This window comes from Phytophthora parasitica, assembly GCF_000247585.1.
Source record: "Phytophthora parasitica INRA-310 unplaced genomic scaffold supercont2.11, whole genome shotgun sequence".
Classification (NCBI taxonomy): Eukaryota; Oomycota; class Peronosporomycetes; order Peronosporales; family Peronosporaceae; genus Phytophthora; species Phytophthora nicotianae.
The window spans coordinates 1498132-1513184 of NW_008648997.1; the positions used below are offsets into that span (position 1 = coordinate 1498132).

The 15053-nt window shown below is 52.2% G+C and overlaps 7 protein-coding genes across 7 annotated transcripts; 5 read left to right on the forward strand and 2 right to left on the reverse strand.

Annotated features, from left to right (window-relative positions):
- Positions 1-186: 186 nt before the first annotated feature.
- Positions 187-4388, forward strand: PPTG_07410 (hypothetical protein). The gene has a single exon (XM_008901585.1). The coding sequence runs from the start codon at positions 322-324 to the stop codon at positions 4342-4344; it is 4023 nt and encodes a 1340-aa protein (XP_008899833.1). The 5' UTR covers positions 187-321; the 3' UTR covers positions 4345-4388.
- A 24-nt stretch (positions 4389-4412) lies between these two features.
- Positions 4413-9608, forward strand: PPTG_07411 (hypothetical protein). Its single transcript, XM_008901586.1, has 3 exons — positions 4413-4728; positions 4796-4889; positions 4955-9608. Exons 1-3 carry the CDS (start codon positions 4501-4503, stop codon positions 5866-5868), a joined length of 1236 nt encoding a protein of 411 aa, XP_008899834.1. The 5' UTR covers positions 4413-4500; the 3' UTR covers positions 5869-9608.
- On the reverse strand, positions 5883-9401 carry PPTG_07412 (hypothetical protein). Its single transcript, XM_008901587.1, has one exon. The coding sequence runs from the start codon at positions 9341-9343 to the stop codon at positions 6023-6025; it is 3321 nt and encodes a 1106-aa protein (XP_008899835.1). The 5' UTR covers positions 9344-9401; the 3' UTR covers positions 5883-6022.
- Positions 9609-10466: 858 nt separating the features above from the next.
- Positions 10467-11111, forward strand: PPTG_07413 (hypothetical protein; the record flags this gene model as incomplete). Its single annotated transcript, XM_008901588.1, has 1 exon — positions 10467-11111. The coding sequence occupies one exon, from the start codon at positions 10467-10469 to the stop codon at positions 11109-11111; it is 645 nt and encodes a 214-aa protein (XP_008899836.1).
- A 36-nt stretch (positions 11112-11147) lies between these two features.
- PPTG_07414 (hypothetical protein) lies at positions 11148-12245 on the forward strand (the record flags this gene model as incomplete). Its single annotated transcript, XM_008901589.1, has 5 exons — positions 11148-11540; positions 11617-11702; positions 11780-11913; positions 11987-12102; positions 12165-12245. 5 exons carry the CDS (start codon positions 11148-11150, stop codon positions 12243-12245), a joined length of 810 nt encoding a protein of 269 aa, XP_008899837.1.
- Positions 12246-12452: 207 nt separating this feature from the next.
- On the reverse strand, positions 12453-14518 carry PPTG_07415 (hypothetical protein; the record flags this gene model as incomplete). Its single annotated transcript, XM_008901590.1, has 7 exons — positions 12453-12668; positions 12746-12880; positions 12960-13070; positions 13127-13204; positions 13284-13730; positions 13790-13858; positions 13919-14518. 7 exons carry the CDS (start codon positions 14516-14518, stop codon positions 12453-12455), a joined length of 1656 nt encoding a protein of 551 aa, XP_008899838.1.
- Positions 14519-14604: 86 nt separating this feature from the next.
- Positions 14605-15052, forward strand: PPTG_07416 (hypothetical protein; the record flags this gene model as incomplete). The annotated part of the gene is made up of 1 exon (XM_008901591.1): positions 14605-15052. One exon carries the CDS (start codon positions 14605-14607, stop codon positions 15010-15012), a length of 408 nt encoding a protein of 135 aa, XP_008899839.1. The 3' UTR covers positions 15013-15052.
- Position 15053: the final 1 nt, after the last annotated feature.

A 15053-nucleotide genomic window follows, 5' to 3' on the forward strand; every position in this document is an offset into this window, starting at 1 on the left:
ATATTTCGTGCCGGTCGCGAAGTCTCGATGATGCGTTTTGGAAAACGTTTTCCATCGTTTCCGTGTAACTAACCACTGAGCGTTTCACACTGTGCAACATCCACAATGCTGCGAATGTCACGTGATCAACATGCAAATCTCACATCGTCGTCAGCAGTTTTCCACTCATCAACTCTTTCGTTTAGACTCATCAAGTGCGTTGATTAGCTGGCCCGGATTAAAAATTAGGCTGTCTTCAACGTCCTTCGGGATCCTGGGTGCCGTCTGCCAACGGCTGGTTGGCATCAATCACCTTCATTCTCCAATTGGTTCACAGCCACGATGGACAGCAACTACGTCGGAGTCCCGCCCACGCCAAATACCAGGAACGACGGTGCCAAACGCTCCAAGAAACTGCGCTTGGCTGAGCGATACGCTCAAGAGGAGCCATTCCGACTCCGTGCCAATCCTTTGCAGCATGCGTCACTGCCGTCCGTGATATCTGCCCACTGGCTACAGCCTCTGGTATCGCTTGGGGCCCAAAAGGTACTCGAGAAGGAGGACATCTGGGCTGTTGCTCCACAAGATTCCTGCGACGTGCTACACGAACGCTTCCGTCGCCACTATGCGCTTGCGAATAAGGAACCGTTCAACCTTCCGCATGTTGCTATGGCATTTCTCAAGACATTTCGTCGAGAGATCATGACAATCATCGCCAATTACTGCGCCTACATGACGGCGATGGTGTTGCAACCATTCATTGCGAAGGCCATTTTGCAATACCTTGAAGACGAATCGAACGTCTTCAACATTGACAATGGCTACGTCCTCGTGGCATTGATGGTGGGGGTCTCGTTTGTGGGTATCACATGCCTCAACTACGGCTTCTTCTTATCGTCCCGAGTGGGCGCCAATATGCGGGCTATTGCGATGGATATAGTCTACCGCAAGGCTCTGAGTCTCTCCTGTATCGCACGACACGCTTACACTACGGGTGAGATCACTACGTTGATGAGTGTGGACTCGGAACGCATTTTCTTCGCCATTATCAATGGTCCTTGGATTTTAGTCGCTCCTCTAGCATTTCTCGTGACAATCATTCTGATTGGAGTGTTGTTCGATGGAGTGTCGGCAGTTTGTGGGGCTGCACTGTTGGCTATTGTACTTTACACGTCGATGCAACTCGCAGACCACATCGGAGACGTCCAAAAGGAACTTCTCTGTATCGCAGAGGAGCGTGTGAAAGTGACATCGGAGGCGCTGCAAGGAATTCGAGTGATGAAATTTTACGCATGGGAAGAATCACTCGCCAATCGAGTTGAAAAAATCCGAGCGGCGGAAATTGAACATTATCGCAAATTCCACTATCTCCAGATCACCAACACAATTCTACTGTTTCTCACTCCTGTGTTTCTCGGCGGATTGGTCATGGGGATTTACGTTGGCATCAACGGAACAGTGACAGTCACAGATGCGTACACAATCATCAACGTCGTCAACATTACACGCCTGGCTGTCAACATGTTCCCACTTGCAGTCGCGTCGCTTTCTCAAGCTTCTGTGACGTACCGACGTATGGACGAGTATCTCGGGAGTGATGAAGTCAAGAAAACCAATGGAAATAGCCCCATAACTTCCGACGAGGAAAAGGTCGATGATTCTCCATCGCCAGGGACAATTTCGGTTCGAAACGCACACTTCAGGTGGTCTCCAGAGCCGAAAATTGTTCCAGACGTCGTCATTGTTGATCCTGACAACTCTGATGCTGTTGCAGACGAGCAAATTCACTTGGCTCAGGTGCACGATCTTTCACTTGAAGGCGTGAACCTCGAAATTGACGCGGGATCGCTCGTCATGATCGTTGGAACTGTAGGATCCGGCAAGTCGAGTCTGCTCAATGCTCTGCTCGGTGAAATGATTCTGGTGGATGGAGCAGTCGATGTTTGTGGTGGATTGTCGTATGTGAGTCAGGAATCGTGGATTCGTAACGCCACTGTGAAGGATAATATCCTGTTTGAGGAGGAGTTTGATGCGGACAAATACAATTCAGTGCTGGAGGCCACACAGTTGGCGTTGGATCTTCACGCTCTCCCAGACGGCGACCAAACTGAGATCGGTGAACGAGGAATCAACTTAAGTGGCGGTCAGAAGGCCCGTGTGGCCATCGCTAGAGCTGTTTACCACTCCAACTACGACATTTTGATTCTCGATGACCCGCTCAGTGCGGTGGATCCACACGTCGCCCACGCAATTTTCAGTCGATGTATTATGGGGATTGCAAGAGAGAAAACCCGTTTGCTTGTACTGAATAGCCACTACGACCTTCTCAAGCACGCGGACAAGATTATTGTGCTCCAAGACGGTCGAATCGCTGGTGACGGCACTTACTCGGATATTCTGGCTCAGTTCCCAGAGCTACAGAGTATCAGTGACACGCTGGATAAACTCGAGCAAGACGTGATTGATGAGCACGAAGATGACGAAAAACCATCAGCGACAATACCCTCAGCAACCGCAATTCCTGCCAAGAAGGACCACTCTCTTGTACCCGAACAGAGTAAAGCGGAAGGCAACACCACCGCATTGATCAGCAGCGAAGACCGCGTCAAGGGCCGAGTGAGTGGCCAAACGTACAAGTCTTACTTCGATGAGACTGGATTCAATGGAATTCTCGTCGTGTTTACCATCGTCGCAGCATATTTAGCTGGCCAAGCCATGCGCGTAGTCGTGGATTGGTGGCAAGGACACTGGGCCAACGAGATGGAAAGCGCGTCGTCATCCAACTCGAGTTACTCTGAACTGTCGTACGGTTTGTGGTACTTTGGCTTCATCGTTATTTGCTCGGTCGTGACTATCGCTCGAGGACTGCTGATGATGGAATCCTGCATCCGCAGCTCGAAAAGTCTGCACAACGAGCTGTTCCGACGTGTGCTCAGTGCTCCGATCAATCTGTACTTTGATGTGACACCTGTGGGGCGAATTCTCAATCGATTCTCCAACGATCTCGACCAAATGGATTCGGTTTTACCTCAGCACTACCAGACTCTTTTTCAAAGTTTAGGAGTCTTCGTTGGCTGCCTGGTAGTCTGCGGATTGGCTTCCTTCTGGGTCGGTTTGTCGTATCTGCCCATGCTGGTCATTTTCGTCATCACTGGAGTATATTTCAAGCAAACTTCTCGAGAAGTCAAGCGACTGGAAGGTGTCACTCGCTCTCCCGTCTTCAACTTGTTCGGGGAGACTCTGAATGGTCTACACACGATCCGTGCGTTCCAAATGCAGGATAGATTCGTGGAGCTCAACAAAGCAGCAGTCGACGACAACACCTCGTTCTACTTTACATATTGGGCAGCTGGACGGTGGCTGGCGATTCGTTTGGATTGGTTATCGGTGGCTGTGATTTTCGTAGTGACAATTTATCTCGTCACGTCAAAAGGACAAACGGATTCTGTAGTTGCTGGCATTTCCCTCTCGTATTCATTGATGTTGACTTCGATGATCCAGTGGGTTGTACGAGCGGTTGACTTGACGGATAACGCGATGACGAGTGTGGAGAGATTGCTACACTTCCGGAATATTCCAGTGGAGACGGACAATGCCGACTGTGTGCCTATCAATGAAGCTGCTTGGCCGGCGCGAGGTGCCATTCGCTTTGACAATTTGTGTTTGAGATATCGTCCCGATTTGCCACTAGTGCTTCGAGGTGTCAGTATGGACATTCAACCAGGCGAGAAAGTGGGCATTTGTGGTCGAACGGGGGCTGGCAAGAGCTCGTTGATGATTGCGCTGTTCCGTATCTGCGCTTTCGATAGCGGCGCCATCGTTATTGATGACATTGACATTGACAAGGTGCGACTGCATGATCTTCGTCGTGGCTTGGCAATTATCCCTCAAGATCCAGTGCTCTACAGTGGAAGTCTTCGCGACAATTTGGACCCATTCGGAGACTACAGTGATGAAGCCATTTGGTCAGTTTTGCAACAAGTGCATTTGGCAGCGACAGTCACGAAGTGGGGCACTGGATTGGACTTTGTGGTCTCTGAACGTGGTGATAATCTATCGGTGGGTCAACGTCAACTGCTGTGTATTGGTCGCGCGCTTCTGAAGGACAGCAGAATTGTCGTGCTGGATGAAGCCACTGCCAACGTGGACACAGCCACCGATCGCCTCATCCAAGCGACGATCCAAGAGACGTTCGCGGATAAGACGGTGCTCATCATCGCGCATCGGATCAACACTATTTTGCACTGCAACAAGATTGCTGTCATGGACGCTGGAAGAGTCGCAGAGTTCGGATCCCCATCGTCGCTTTTGCAGCAACAGGACTCGATATTTGCCTCTCTTGCCAATCGCTCCGGTCACCACTAACAACAACATAAAAACAAATCATTTCATTTTATTTTTCACTTCAACTTGGTTGTGATTGGTCCGATCCTACACACCAAATGTACATAAGGTTAGAATATCAGACTCCAAAACTCGGCGTGGGTTAAACTCATAAAGCGAAAAGAATCGATCAAAAGGATGAATCTGCTGCAGGGCAAGAGCAATCAGTATCTACGCGAGGCGATACTGGAGGGAAGTGTGGAGAAGGCGAGGCGCTACCTGACGCTGAAAATCGGCAAGGCAGATGTGGCGGCACTTACCGAGAGCGGCGGCTTCTCCATGCTTCATTGCTCCTGCCTCGTGGGGAACACGCAGATCGCCATGATGTTACTGCAGTACGGGGCCGACGTCCTCGCTCTCACCGACGTAATACTACTGCGATACTAGTGAAATGGTATTTTGCAGCCTTCTAACACCGTAACGTTGCTGTCAGGATGGCTACACAGCGCTGGATCTGGCCATTTGGAGGGGTCACTTGCAGATCATCGAGTTGCTGCGGTCTCAGGGCTGCGTGGCGCCTATGAAAGGTGAGCAATAGAATATCAAGAAGAGCTGCTATCACGACTAATACTGATATATTTGTTACTACTAGAACCCGAGAGCTTAAACGGCAAAGTAATCTCCCACCTCGGACGCAAAGCCACCGTCGTCTTCTTTGAGCCGAGCACGAGCATCCGCACGAGCAGTGTACGCGGCCTTTACTATGAAGATAAAGGAGAAGCCAAGCTGGTGAATCTCTGGGCCGGCACAGACTACAAGATCGTCGGCTCCAACCCGTACTATGAGGAGCTACGTAAGTTCGACTACCAATATGCAGAGATCCCGGTCACTCTACTTCAAGACTACGACGCCATGCTACAGGGAGCTCTACAAGGAGCGGCATTCTTCGACAATGACAGCGACAGTGAGAGTGACAACGAGATCGAAGAGATCGTCGAGGTCCGAGTGCCTCCTGGTCCACTGGGTGTGCTACTGGACAGCGGCATCCAGGAATGCGCCGTCGTTCATGGCTTCACCAACCTCCCGACTGGCGAAAAAGGGCCCATTGAGCGGCATGGAGACGTTTATCCAGGCATGTACATCATGAGCATCAACGAGACCAACGCGTCGCTCATGTCGCTGCAGCAGGTCACCCAGTTACTGGGCAAACTTGCGCGCAAGGAGAAGCTCATTCGCTTCGCTGTCTTCCGTCCAGGATCGCCACGCAACCGCAGCATGACAGACACAGCGTCGGAAATCTCCAACCAACGCTCGTCCGTCACATCCAGTGCCTCGTTGCCTCCTCCAGTGCCAACTGCAGCCAAACCACCGACGCCAAGCTCCGGACTTGCGAGTTTCTCGTCACGCTTCGCCAATCTGGCAGCCTCTGTCATGGATAAAAGACCTCCTACGCCTCGTACGAGCATCACGTCGTCAGCGGATGCAGGAACCCCCAAGGCCGCTGAGTGTGCGCACTGCAGTATGCCTGCTACAGCTCACAGCTCGGAAGACTGTCCGTACAGGTGAAAAGTTCAAGTATCAAGAGCGGTAAGCATTTGATGGACGTCACTATTCTTTTATTTTGTTTGCTCTGGTTTCCTTAGACGCAGAACTGTACACGGATTGGACTCAAGTTGGTCTCCTTTTGTTGCTAGCTAAATAATACGGGGGTCTCCAGATCTTAGAGCACCATGTACACCATTCCCCGGTACACGTCGGGTCCAGGCAAAGTCCAGGACGCAAGCGCGCAGTTCTGGTTGAAGAAATACTGCTTGCCTGTCGTTTGCGAGACCACAGCCTGCCACCCGATGCCTTGGCCGTCGGGGCTCTCCCCGACGTCCTCAAACGTCGAGTCCACGAGGTAGTCCACGAAGGTCCCATCACCCATGGCTAGCGTCAAGTTGAACAGACTCGTACGGGGTCCGTCATGCTGCTTCAGATGCTGCTGAGCACGTCGAGCTGCGGGGGCTGCGTTCCGGTCCAATAGGCTGATGAAGTTGGCTGCGATCTTGGCTGCTCGCTCGGCGTTTGCCTTCGTTTCGAAGGATGTGAGTGCAGCCATAGCCGTCTGCGTACTGACCGGGGCCTCGGTCGTCGACTTCATTTCCTTGCGAAGATCACGCAGACTGGCCGAGATCTGGTTCATTCGGTCCAGATGCACCTGCAAGTCTTCAAGCTTGAGTGTCTCCTCTTCCGGTTCTGGGGCAGGCGCTGGCATTGGCGCCGGTGTGGACTTCTGTGTTGTCGTTGGGGTCGGAGGTGGCGCAGCACGTGCCTTCTTCGTGGCACTGGCGTTGGCCATACTATTTGTAAGCATGTCTGCCACCTTAGGAGGTGGAGGAGGAGCTCCTGTAGGCCGCGGGGCCGGCGCTCGTCTGGAATCACGACTGCGACGTCCACCTGAGCCAACGACCAACTTCTTGGCTACCTTGCGCACCACCATGGGCACTTCCACTTCCTGTGTCTCCATACTCAGTCGAGAAGAATTCTCAGACTGGATCTCTTCCACCACGAACTCCTCGGAGCGTCTTGGGACGATGCCCACATTTACAGGCTGGATCTCCTCTATGACCAGCTCTTCCACCTCCACTTCCTCCAACTCCAAGCTGCGGCGCGGGACCGTGCGCACATTCTCCGGCATGATTTCTTCGACAATGAGCTCCTCCACCTGCACGGGGATAGGCACGTTGTCCATCTTGCCACTAAACCTGCTCTCCACGATCTTCGAGTTCTCGTCCACAGTGAGAAAACTGGCAGAGTCCGAGTCATTGGACATGGTGTCCAAGCTGGCATTCTCTTCTTCAGTCAGGAAACTCGCCACTTCCACCTTGTACACCGTCGGGCCGTCCACATCCAGCGTCATGACTGTAGCCTGCGATAACGACTGCCGTACCGCGTCGTGTCTGTGGCCTTCAGTGTTGAGGAAGTTGCCAGCGTCGTCTTCGGAATACTCTTGTTCCTCGTCACTAAACTCAGCCAGTTCCGCTGCCTCAGCTTCGTAGTCTCTCTCGGTTCTTGTCGGCTGCTGTGTAAACGTCTCCTTGTACTTGCCAATGCCTAGATCAAGTTCCACAGGTGCAGGCGCGAGAATGCTATCACCTAACAGTTGCGGCTGCAGTTCCTCCACGTCTAATCTGTCCTCTTCGTCTCCAGGCGACGACGGCGACGTAGAAGCCTTGGACAGTCGGTCGTTCTTGCCCATAGACGACGAAGTTGGTCGGAACTGGAACATGTTGGGCACTTGCTTGCGAATGCCGGAGGATCCATTGCCACTCCCTCTGTTGCCTTCTTCCACCGAGTCTTGGGAGCTTGTACCGGCCGTAGAGTCCGAGAGAAAACTGCGTCGAGTCTCGTCCGACGTTTTTCCAGCCGACGCGTGCGAGCGCGCCAAGAAGGAGCTGTTAGACGCCAGAGAGCTGCGTAGACTACCGTCCGAGCTGACTCGAGAGCTGTCGCTCTGTCGCGCAGACGACGCACGACGCGGCAGCTCTCGACTCTGCATTTTACTGCTGCATTTGACGCAAATTCGGGTCTTGCGCTTGCCTCCGGGCGCTGATAGATCACTGAGTCGTTGATGAGCCGTCACGAGTTCCTGTACGCTGCACTGGCTGCAGATGACGTCGCCACAGGCTGCACAATTGTACTTCTTCCGTACGAGCGAGAAGCTGCGCGTACACACCACACAGCACACGCGACGACTGAGCGGCACCATATCTCTAGGCCCAGCGTACACGAGCATGTCCAGACGACGCTGGTTGATGTGGTCTCGTATACAGGCGGAGCGCATGGCTGCAGTGTCCACCATTTTGTGCACCAGCCACGAGGGCAGTCGATCTCCCAAGTCGTTGATCACCATCGTCACAAACTCGAGGCTCCCAGGCGCGCGCTCACTCCACGTCTGCAGTGTCAGCGTCTTGGCACGTACAAAAAGGTGTTTAGTATCACGAGGAGGGAGCACGTCCAGCTCTACACTTTTGCACAGTCTGTAGCCGACACGACGACCGTCGCCGTCCTCGAACGAATCCACAAGCTCCACGTAGACGTAGTCTCTATGCTTGGCAACAGAAGGAGCTAGAGACCGCACACAGTGCCACTTGACACACACAAAGCGCTCTTCAGGCGTGCGCGGCACCAGAGTGTACAGCACTTGTCCGTCCAGGAATTCGCTGGGGTTTACTGCGCTCTCGTGGTCTGCAAAGTCGGCGCTGGTCTCCGTGATGAGCAGGTCGCTGATCTCTCGGAACGTGGCGCTGACGTTGCATTTACCCCTCACAGCGGCATCCAGCAGCGTGTTGTCCGGTCCGCTCCTCGCTCGATGTATCGTCACGCCCTCTCTCGCTCTGCTGGGCGTCCAACGCACGCGTCCGAAGCCCAGACTGAGATTGTAGGCGTCGTCTACGGACCTGTCGATGAAGTTGACGAGCGCTTCGATGCGTTCGGTCGAGAGTTCAGGCAGATTCTGCGCCATATCACTCACCAATGACGACATGCTCTCGTCGCGAAGACTCGAGGGCGACGTGGCCGACGACGAACGCGCAGACGGCGAGCGCAGAGACAGTGAGTTCATGGACGCAAAGCCCCCCGACCGCGTGGAAGACGACGATCCTCGCGACGGCGACGGAGCCGGCGATCTCGACGATGAAGGGGAGCGCGTAGGTTTCCTGGGTCGATGCTGACTGCGGTATCTCTCCTGTTGCTGCTGTTGTGGGGGTTCAAAAGGGTCATCCTCTTCGTCATCGTCTCGGTCCAAGTACGGAGTACGTCGTCCATTGCCGCGGCTGTGACTAGTGGGCGCGTTCGAGTCTGTGAGCGTCTGACGTCGACGTCGATGCAGATTGAGTTTGGCGACGCTGAGAGCGGCGCTGAAGGTTTCGGACGCGGCAGCCGTGAGCGCCGAGACAGCGGAAGGGGCCGAACCTGAGACGGAAGGACCTCCATGCTGCATGGGCACGGACGCGCCTCGGGGCGATGTGATGAAGGGCGCGTACTCGGGGCGCGGCATGCCGCTGCGTACTGCCCTGGGCCAGACGACTGTGAACTCTGACCGAGAGAGAGCAGGCTAGTACGACCTCATGCTGCGGCTAGGGCATCAGATCACTCGAGTGATAGAGCCGGGTCTCTTCATACAATTTCCAAGTGAAAGGCCGTTGCTCGATCGTGGTTGGTTATTATCAAGCCATTTCGCGAGAGAAATTCAAAAAAGAAAGAAGAAATTCTAAGGGGAAAATAGCGAGAAGACGACTATCCATAGACATTTTGACATGTACTGTGCAAATCTGAAGTGCGTGGAGTGCGAGTTTGAGCCAAGTTTGCTTGACCTGCGTGTGTGCCAACGAAACAGGCGACAGAGGGTTTTGTGGCGAGTGCGGACGCCGAGAGGGGTACAGACTTACTGGCGACTGTATGTCGAAGTGGGAGTGTATTCAGATTCGCTGAGATCGGGCTCGACGTATTCAGCGTGCAGTGCTACATTGTACATGTGTATATTTTCACAGGAAAAAAGAACTTGTCTACAGTGACGGTCTTGTTGCTTCAATCGAAGTGAGGCAAACGCCACTGTACGAGGAATACTGCAAGCGATGCAAGTGCCAGCATTTTCACAACAAGTTCGCTCTACCTCTACGGTTGGGGTTACTAACAGAAGGCGCAAGCCTGTCAAGGTTGACCAGCAGGTATTCGCGGCTGCTCCACCAGCTCTCGCTCTCTCTACACCGCGAACAATACAGTAGCTGCCAGAGCTGGCCAAGGTGAGCAGCGGGCAACCTACTTTCAAGTGATTAATCGAGGCAAGAAGATCATGCAACAGTCTCAGCTTGCACCTGAAACATCGACAACCTGTTGGCACCAGCCGCCACTCGAGAGACACAGACACGCAAAGCCCATTGCCGTCACTACCAAACGATCTTTCTTCCATTTCGCTTACAGGTTTTGGCGCCAGTTCCGCCCTCCGTTTCGAGCAGCTACAGGTGTATGGATACATCTCTGCAGTTCGGTCGAACGGGTGCGACTTCATACAACGTTGCACTTGCTACGACAATGTGACGATATGTCATTCTATCGAAGGAAATAGTGACCATACAAACTGCAAGTACAAGAAACGGTCCATTCATGACCACCAAGCAGCAATGGCGCAACAAGTGACCGTCGGTGGACGCAGCTACTCGCTGTCCGAGACGCTACGCAGCGCCGAGCTGGCTCCGATCTTCGAGGATGCCTGGACAGCGTCACGTGTGTGGGAGGCCAGCCGCTTCCTGGCTGAGCGTCTCGTACGCTTCGCCTCCGAATCGCCAGCAACTTTCAACGTTAAGGACGGACAGTCAGTACTAGAATTGGGCAGTGGCTGTGGTCTTGCGGGGCTTATGGCCGCCTCACTGGGTGCTGACGTACTGCTCACAGACCAACACGAGGCGCTTGAGTTGCTGCAGCGCAACGTCGAGACTAACGCGGCGTCCGACAGCGAACGAGCGCGTCTACAGGTGGCCGAGTTTGTATGGGGATCCGACTGGACGCCACCCCGCAGTAGCTACCACTACATCCTTGTGTCGGACTGCATCAACCCCATCTACGGTCAAGAGAGCTGGAGGAATCTGGCGCGTAGTATCTATAGATTTAGCAACCAGGAGACAGTCACCTACTTAGCCCACGAGGCCAGAGGGGAGGACGAAGCGATGACGGACTTTTTGGCTTTTAGTGCTACGATGTTGCACTACGAACGCATCGATCAACAAGGCAGGATTAGCCTCTTTAAGATCACAAAGCTGTATAAATAGAGGACAAATGAGCGATTTAGTGGGGTGATATCAGTAATGACATCGTCGGGGAGCTCCATCGGGATTTTCTGGGGCCAAGCGGGGCGTCTTCCTTCAGCTGGAAGCTCACGAAAAGACTCGAGCTCTGTGGTATTGCCAAGACTAGTGCAGTCTCCTAGCTCTGCGTCGTTAGAAGTGCAGGCACCACCTCGAGATAGAGCTGCTACGTCCCTGCTGGAGGTGCTCTATACATTGGTACACAGCATCAAGAGCGACATGAGCAACTTCATGAAGAGCATGCGAGCGATGGATTCGCCGGCAGATAACACGATCCACTTTGTTGGGCAAAACGGACCACGTTATTACTCGCCGGCAGTTGCTGCCGAAGACCGAGAGTTTTTCGTCCGCGAACGTGAGATGGAGGCTGACAAGGAGGTGGCGCTAGCTGCGGTTCGTTCTCTACTATGCTGAGACTTTGTTAATTGATGTAGATGATCTCTCACTCTGCTCTTGGCTTTACTTGTAGTCTGCATTGGCGCGAGAGCGTCATTGTGCCGTGATCGACAAGCAGTTCTACACTTTCGATCGACGGAAGCAAAGCCGTGGTAGCAGGTAAATGAGCTCGTGGATTTCAAGCTAGGTATTCTATCCGCTGGATTAACGCTTGGTTTTGCAATGTTAAGCTTTAGAATCAATAAAGAACAAAGCAGCAAAGATGCTGTTGCTACAGAAACTGCTCGTATCGATCGTCACCGCAGGAAGATTGAGCATCTGCTGCACATTCTTCAGGACGAGATCACAAAGGAGACGCACAGGGAAATTGGTACTTCGAAGTACTTGGCATAAATTACCGTTACCTTGACGCAGGCCTGACCTACAATTGTTTTGTTGCGTAGAGTTCTTGGAGTTTAGTGGACCCAACGGACCGGGATCGCGGCAGTCTCGACGACACATAGCGTCGATCATCAAGGCCCGATACGAGTCAGCAGATCGGATCATGCGCATCTTGGAGGTACATGCACGCTACTACTCATAGATTTTCGACTAAGTAGTGTGAACTGTTGTTTCCTACAGGAATACAAAATCGCGGTTGGGGTGCCAGCAGCAGACTATTTACTCAAGACGATCGAAGAAGGAAATGCGCTCATGTCTTAATAATAATTAGTGGGTAGTTACTCCTCGTTCTCAAACGAGTTGCGAGCGAACAAATGGTTTTAATTATTTCTGACGAGCTGTCTGAAGTCTATGAGGCTTGAGTGTTTTCGATGCTGAGGTTGGTTGTGCCGTCTTCGAACTCCGTTTGATAGTTTTCTAGTCGTGAACAGCATACGTTAGGGACTTGTTTTGAGGTTATTCGTTCCATTATACATGCACCTTTTTCAGCATAGAGTGAGTCCGTCGTGGCAGATCGTCCGTTGCAAAGCTGGAAATGTATCCGGAAGACGCAATGGAGGATTTGGATGAGTATTCACGCTCAGGAAACAGAAGACGTTGCTCTTCTTCAATTTGAGCTTTTCGGTGCAGCCGTTCTTCGAGCTCTCGGATTCTTTGTTGGTAGAAATGCTCGTCAAATGATCGCTGGCAATCACCAAGCATCATTAGAGCAAGTTGTTAGCATTTATACTCTGTGAATAGCGTCATGAAATGTGTCGTACCTCTTGCATCTTATGTCCTGGGCTAATCACATCAAGATCTGATAGCTGTTTCCTGGAGTTGACGGCAATCTCGGGTGGGGAGCCTCCGACCTGACCTAACTCTTCTGAGATTGCTCGACTTCGCTGCACTTTCGTCTACATAAGAACGAAAGAATCCACAACAGTTGATTAGTAGACTAGCCGTATCTTTTGTGGTAGAACTCCCATCAAATACCTCTAGTGACAAAACAGTGTACTCCAAAATGCGTAGACGGTTCTCTAGTGTGGTCGAAAATTCCATTACGTGTCCGATTTGAGACTCAGTCTCCTTCCGTGCTGCCAGAAGCTGTCAAAACCTACTATTGAGTAGACTTCATTACATTAAAACAATGCAGATCCTACCGTGTTTTCTGTGGTAGCATCTGCATCTTGATGAAGTTTGTCTCCAACATCTTCCAGTGCAGCGAGCATTCGCCTCCGCTAGAGATAATCACAGTGCACAAACAGAAGAAAGGATGATATACGAATACAATGGGAACTGGAGGTGTTGAAAACAAACCAAATCGTCGGTCCGAGTCTCAAATGAATCTTCAGCAGCGGCCACTCTGTCAGCTAACTTGCTACATCGATCTTCGTTTGCCTGTTGAGCTTCAAGAGCACAAGCCTGCAAGAGTTGCAACGCATTCTTCAGCGTGATCTGCTTCTCTCGTAGGTCTTCCATCGCAGTCGACATGATCTCATTGTTCTTGTGGGAGGCAGCAGCTTCCTTCACTCCATCAACTTCGGACTGAAGTGCCACCACAGTTCCACTTAGAAGGTGCTGAGTGTCAAGGCATTTCTTCAGCACGTCCTTGACTTCTGAGTGTCCGCGTTCGAGATCCTGTTGAAGTTGATTGAGTCGTTGCTGTAGCTCACCAGTACACGCTTCATATCGATCTGCTGTCTCCGACGCTTCAGCTCGCCAAGACGCGTCAATTTGGTGCACTAACTGCTCCAAATCCTTGCTCTAAGAGAATAAAAGTCGTCAGCAGTATTCCCTTCACATTAAGAAACAAGGATTCTCACCAGTTGAGCCACCGTTCTCTCCAGTTGAAAGCTCTTCTCCGACACAGACGACCGTACAAGTGCCAACTCCTGTATTCGCAACGCTAAGCGCTACCCTCTTTGTCATTATAGCAGTCGCTGTCCACGCACCTTATCGAGTTTGTGTGTTGCCAGATTTTCCACCTTTCGCTCTGTCGCTGCTTGACTCGAGTGAATGTCTTCGATTCGAGTCTCAAGTGCAAACACTTGTGCCTTTAACTCCTCGATCTCTTGCTGGACCTGGTGCCTAACACCATCGAGTGCTGCATCATTAGTTTCCACCAGTCGTGGCAAATACTCTTGGCATTGTCGGAATTGTTCTTCCAGCGTGGCCATACGCGGTTGTTGTCGCTCCAACTCGACCGAGAATTTCTCCATCCAGGCGTCCACTTTGGCTGCGTGTCCTGCGAGTTCACTTTGTGCCTGTTGTGATATCTGCTCTACGTACTCCTGATTGAGTCTAAAAACCTTAGAAAGCGACCCGAGCTTCTGGTCGTTGGCCATCTGCGCACTCTCCAGCTCTGCCAGGCGCTTCTCGAACGTCTGTGTGGTTAAACAAGCGGCCGATACGCGTTCCAGTTGCACCTCCAGGAACGAGATGTAAGCGTTGCGATCCGTCAATAGCTTCTTGGTGCTCTTCTCGTTGCAGTGCTTGAGCATGGCATTGCTGCGCATATAGTCATCATAGTAGGAACCAGAGCCTTGTGCCATTATGGTCGAAGAACTGGCAGTTAAAGCGAACGTTTTTGCGTCGGTTCGAGCCATTTTGCAAAGTTTGACAAGACGCAGCAGAAGATATGGCAGCGGCGGCTCCGAACGAGGTGGAGGAAGTGATCAAGCAGCTCAAGAGCAAGCCTGGCTTTACGTCGTATATTCTCATGAATAATGACGGTATTGTGGTCAAGTACGAGAATCTGGAGTACAAGGAGGCCATCATGCACGCCTACCACGTGCTCAGTCTCTACGGTCGCACCAAGAAGCATCTGCACAAGCTCTTCCCAGACCCGAACGAGAGCGAGATCGAGTGGTTGAGGCTGCGCACAAAGATGCACGAGATGATTATCGCTCAGCATTTGAGGTTCACCATCGTGGTGCTGCAACAGGCAGAGGCGACGGATACAGCGCCAGAGCCCATCGGCCGAGGAGTCGTTGAGGAGACTGCGAACGGAGCCAAGGAGGAGGAGAAGCCTGTAGTTGCCACATGAGTATAACACAGAGTGATGGGTCGTAGTTGTTGAAGCTGCAG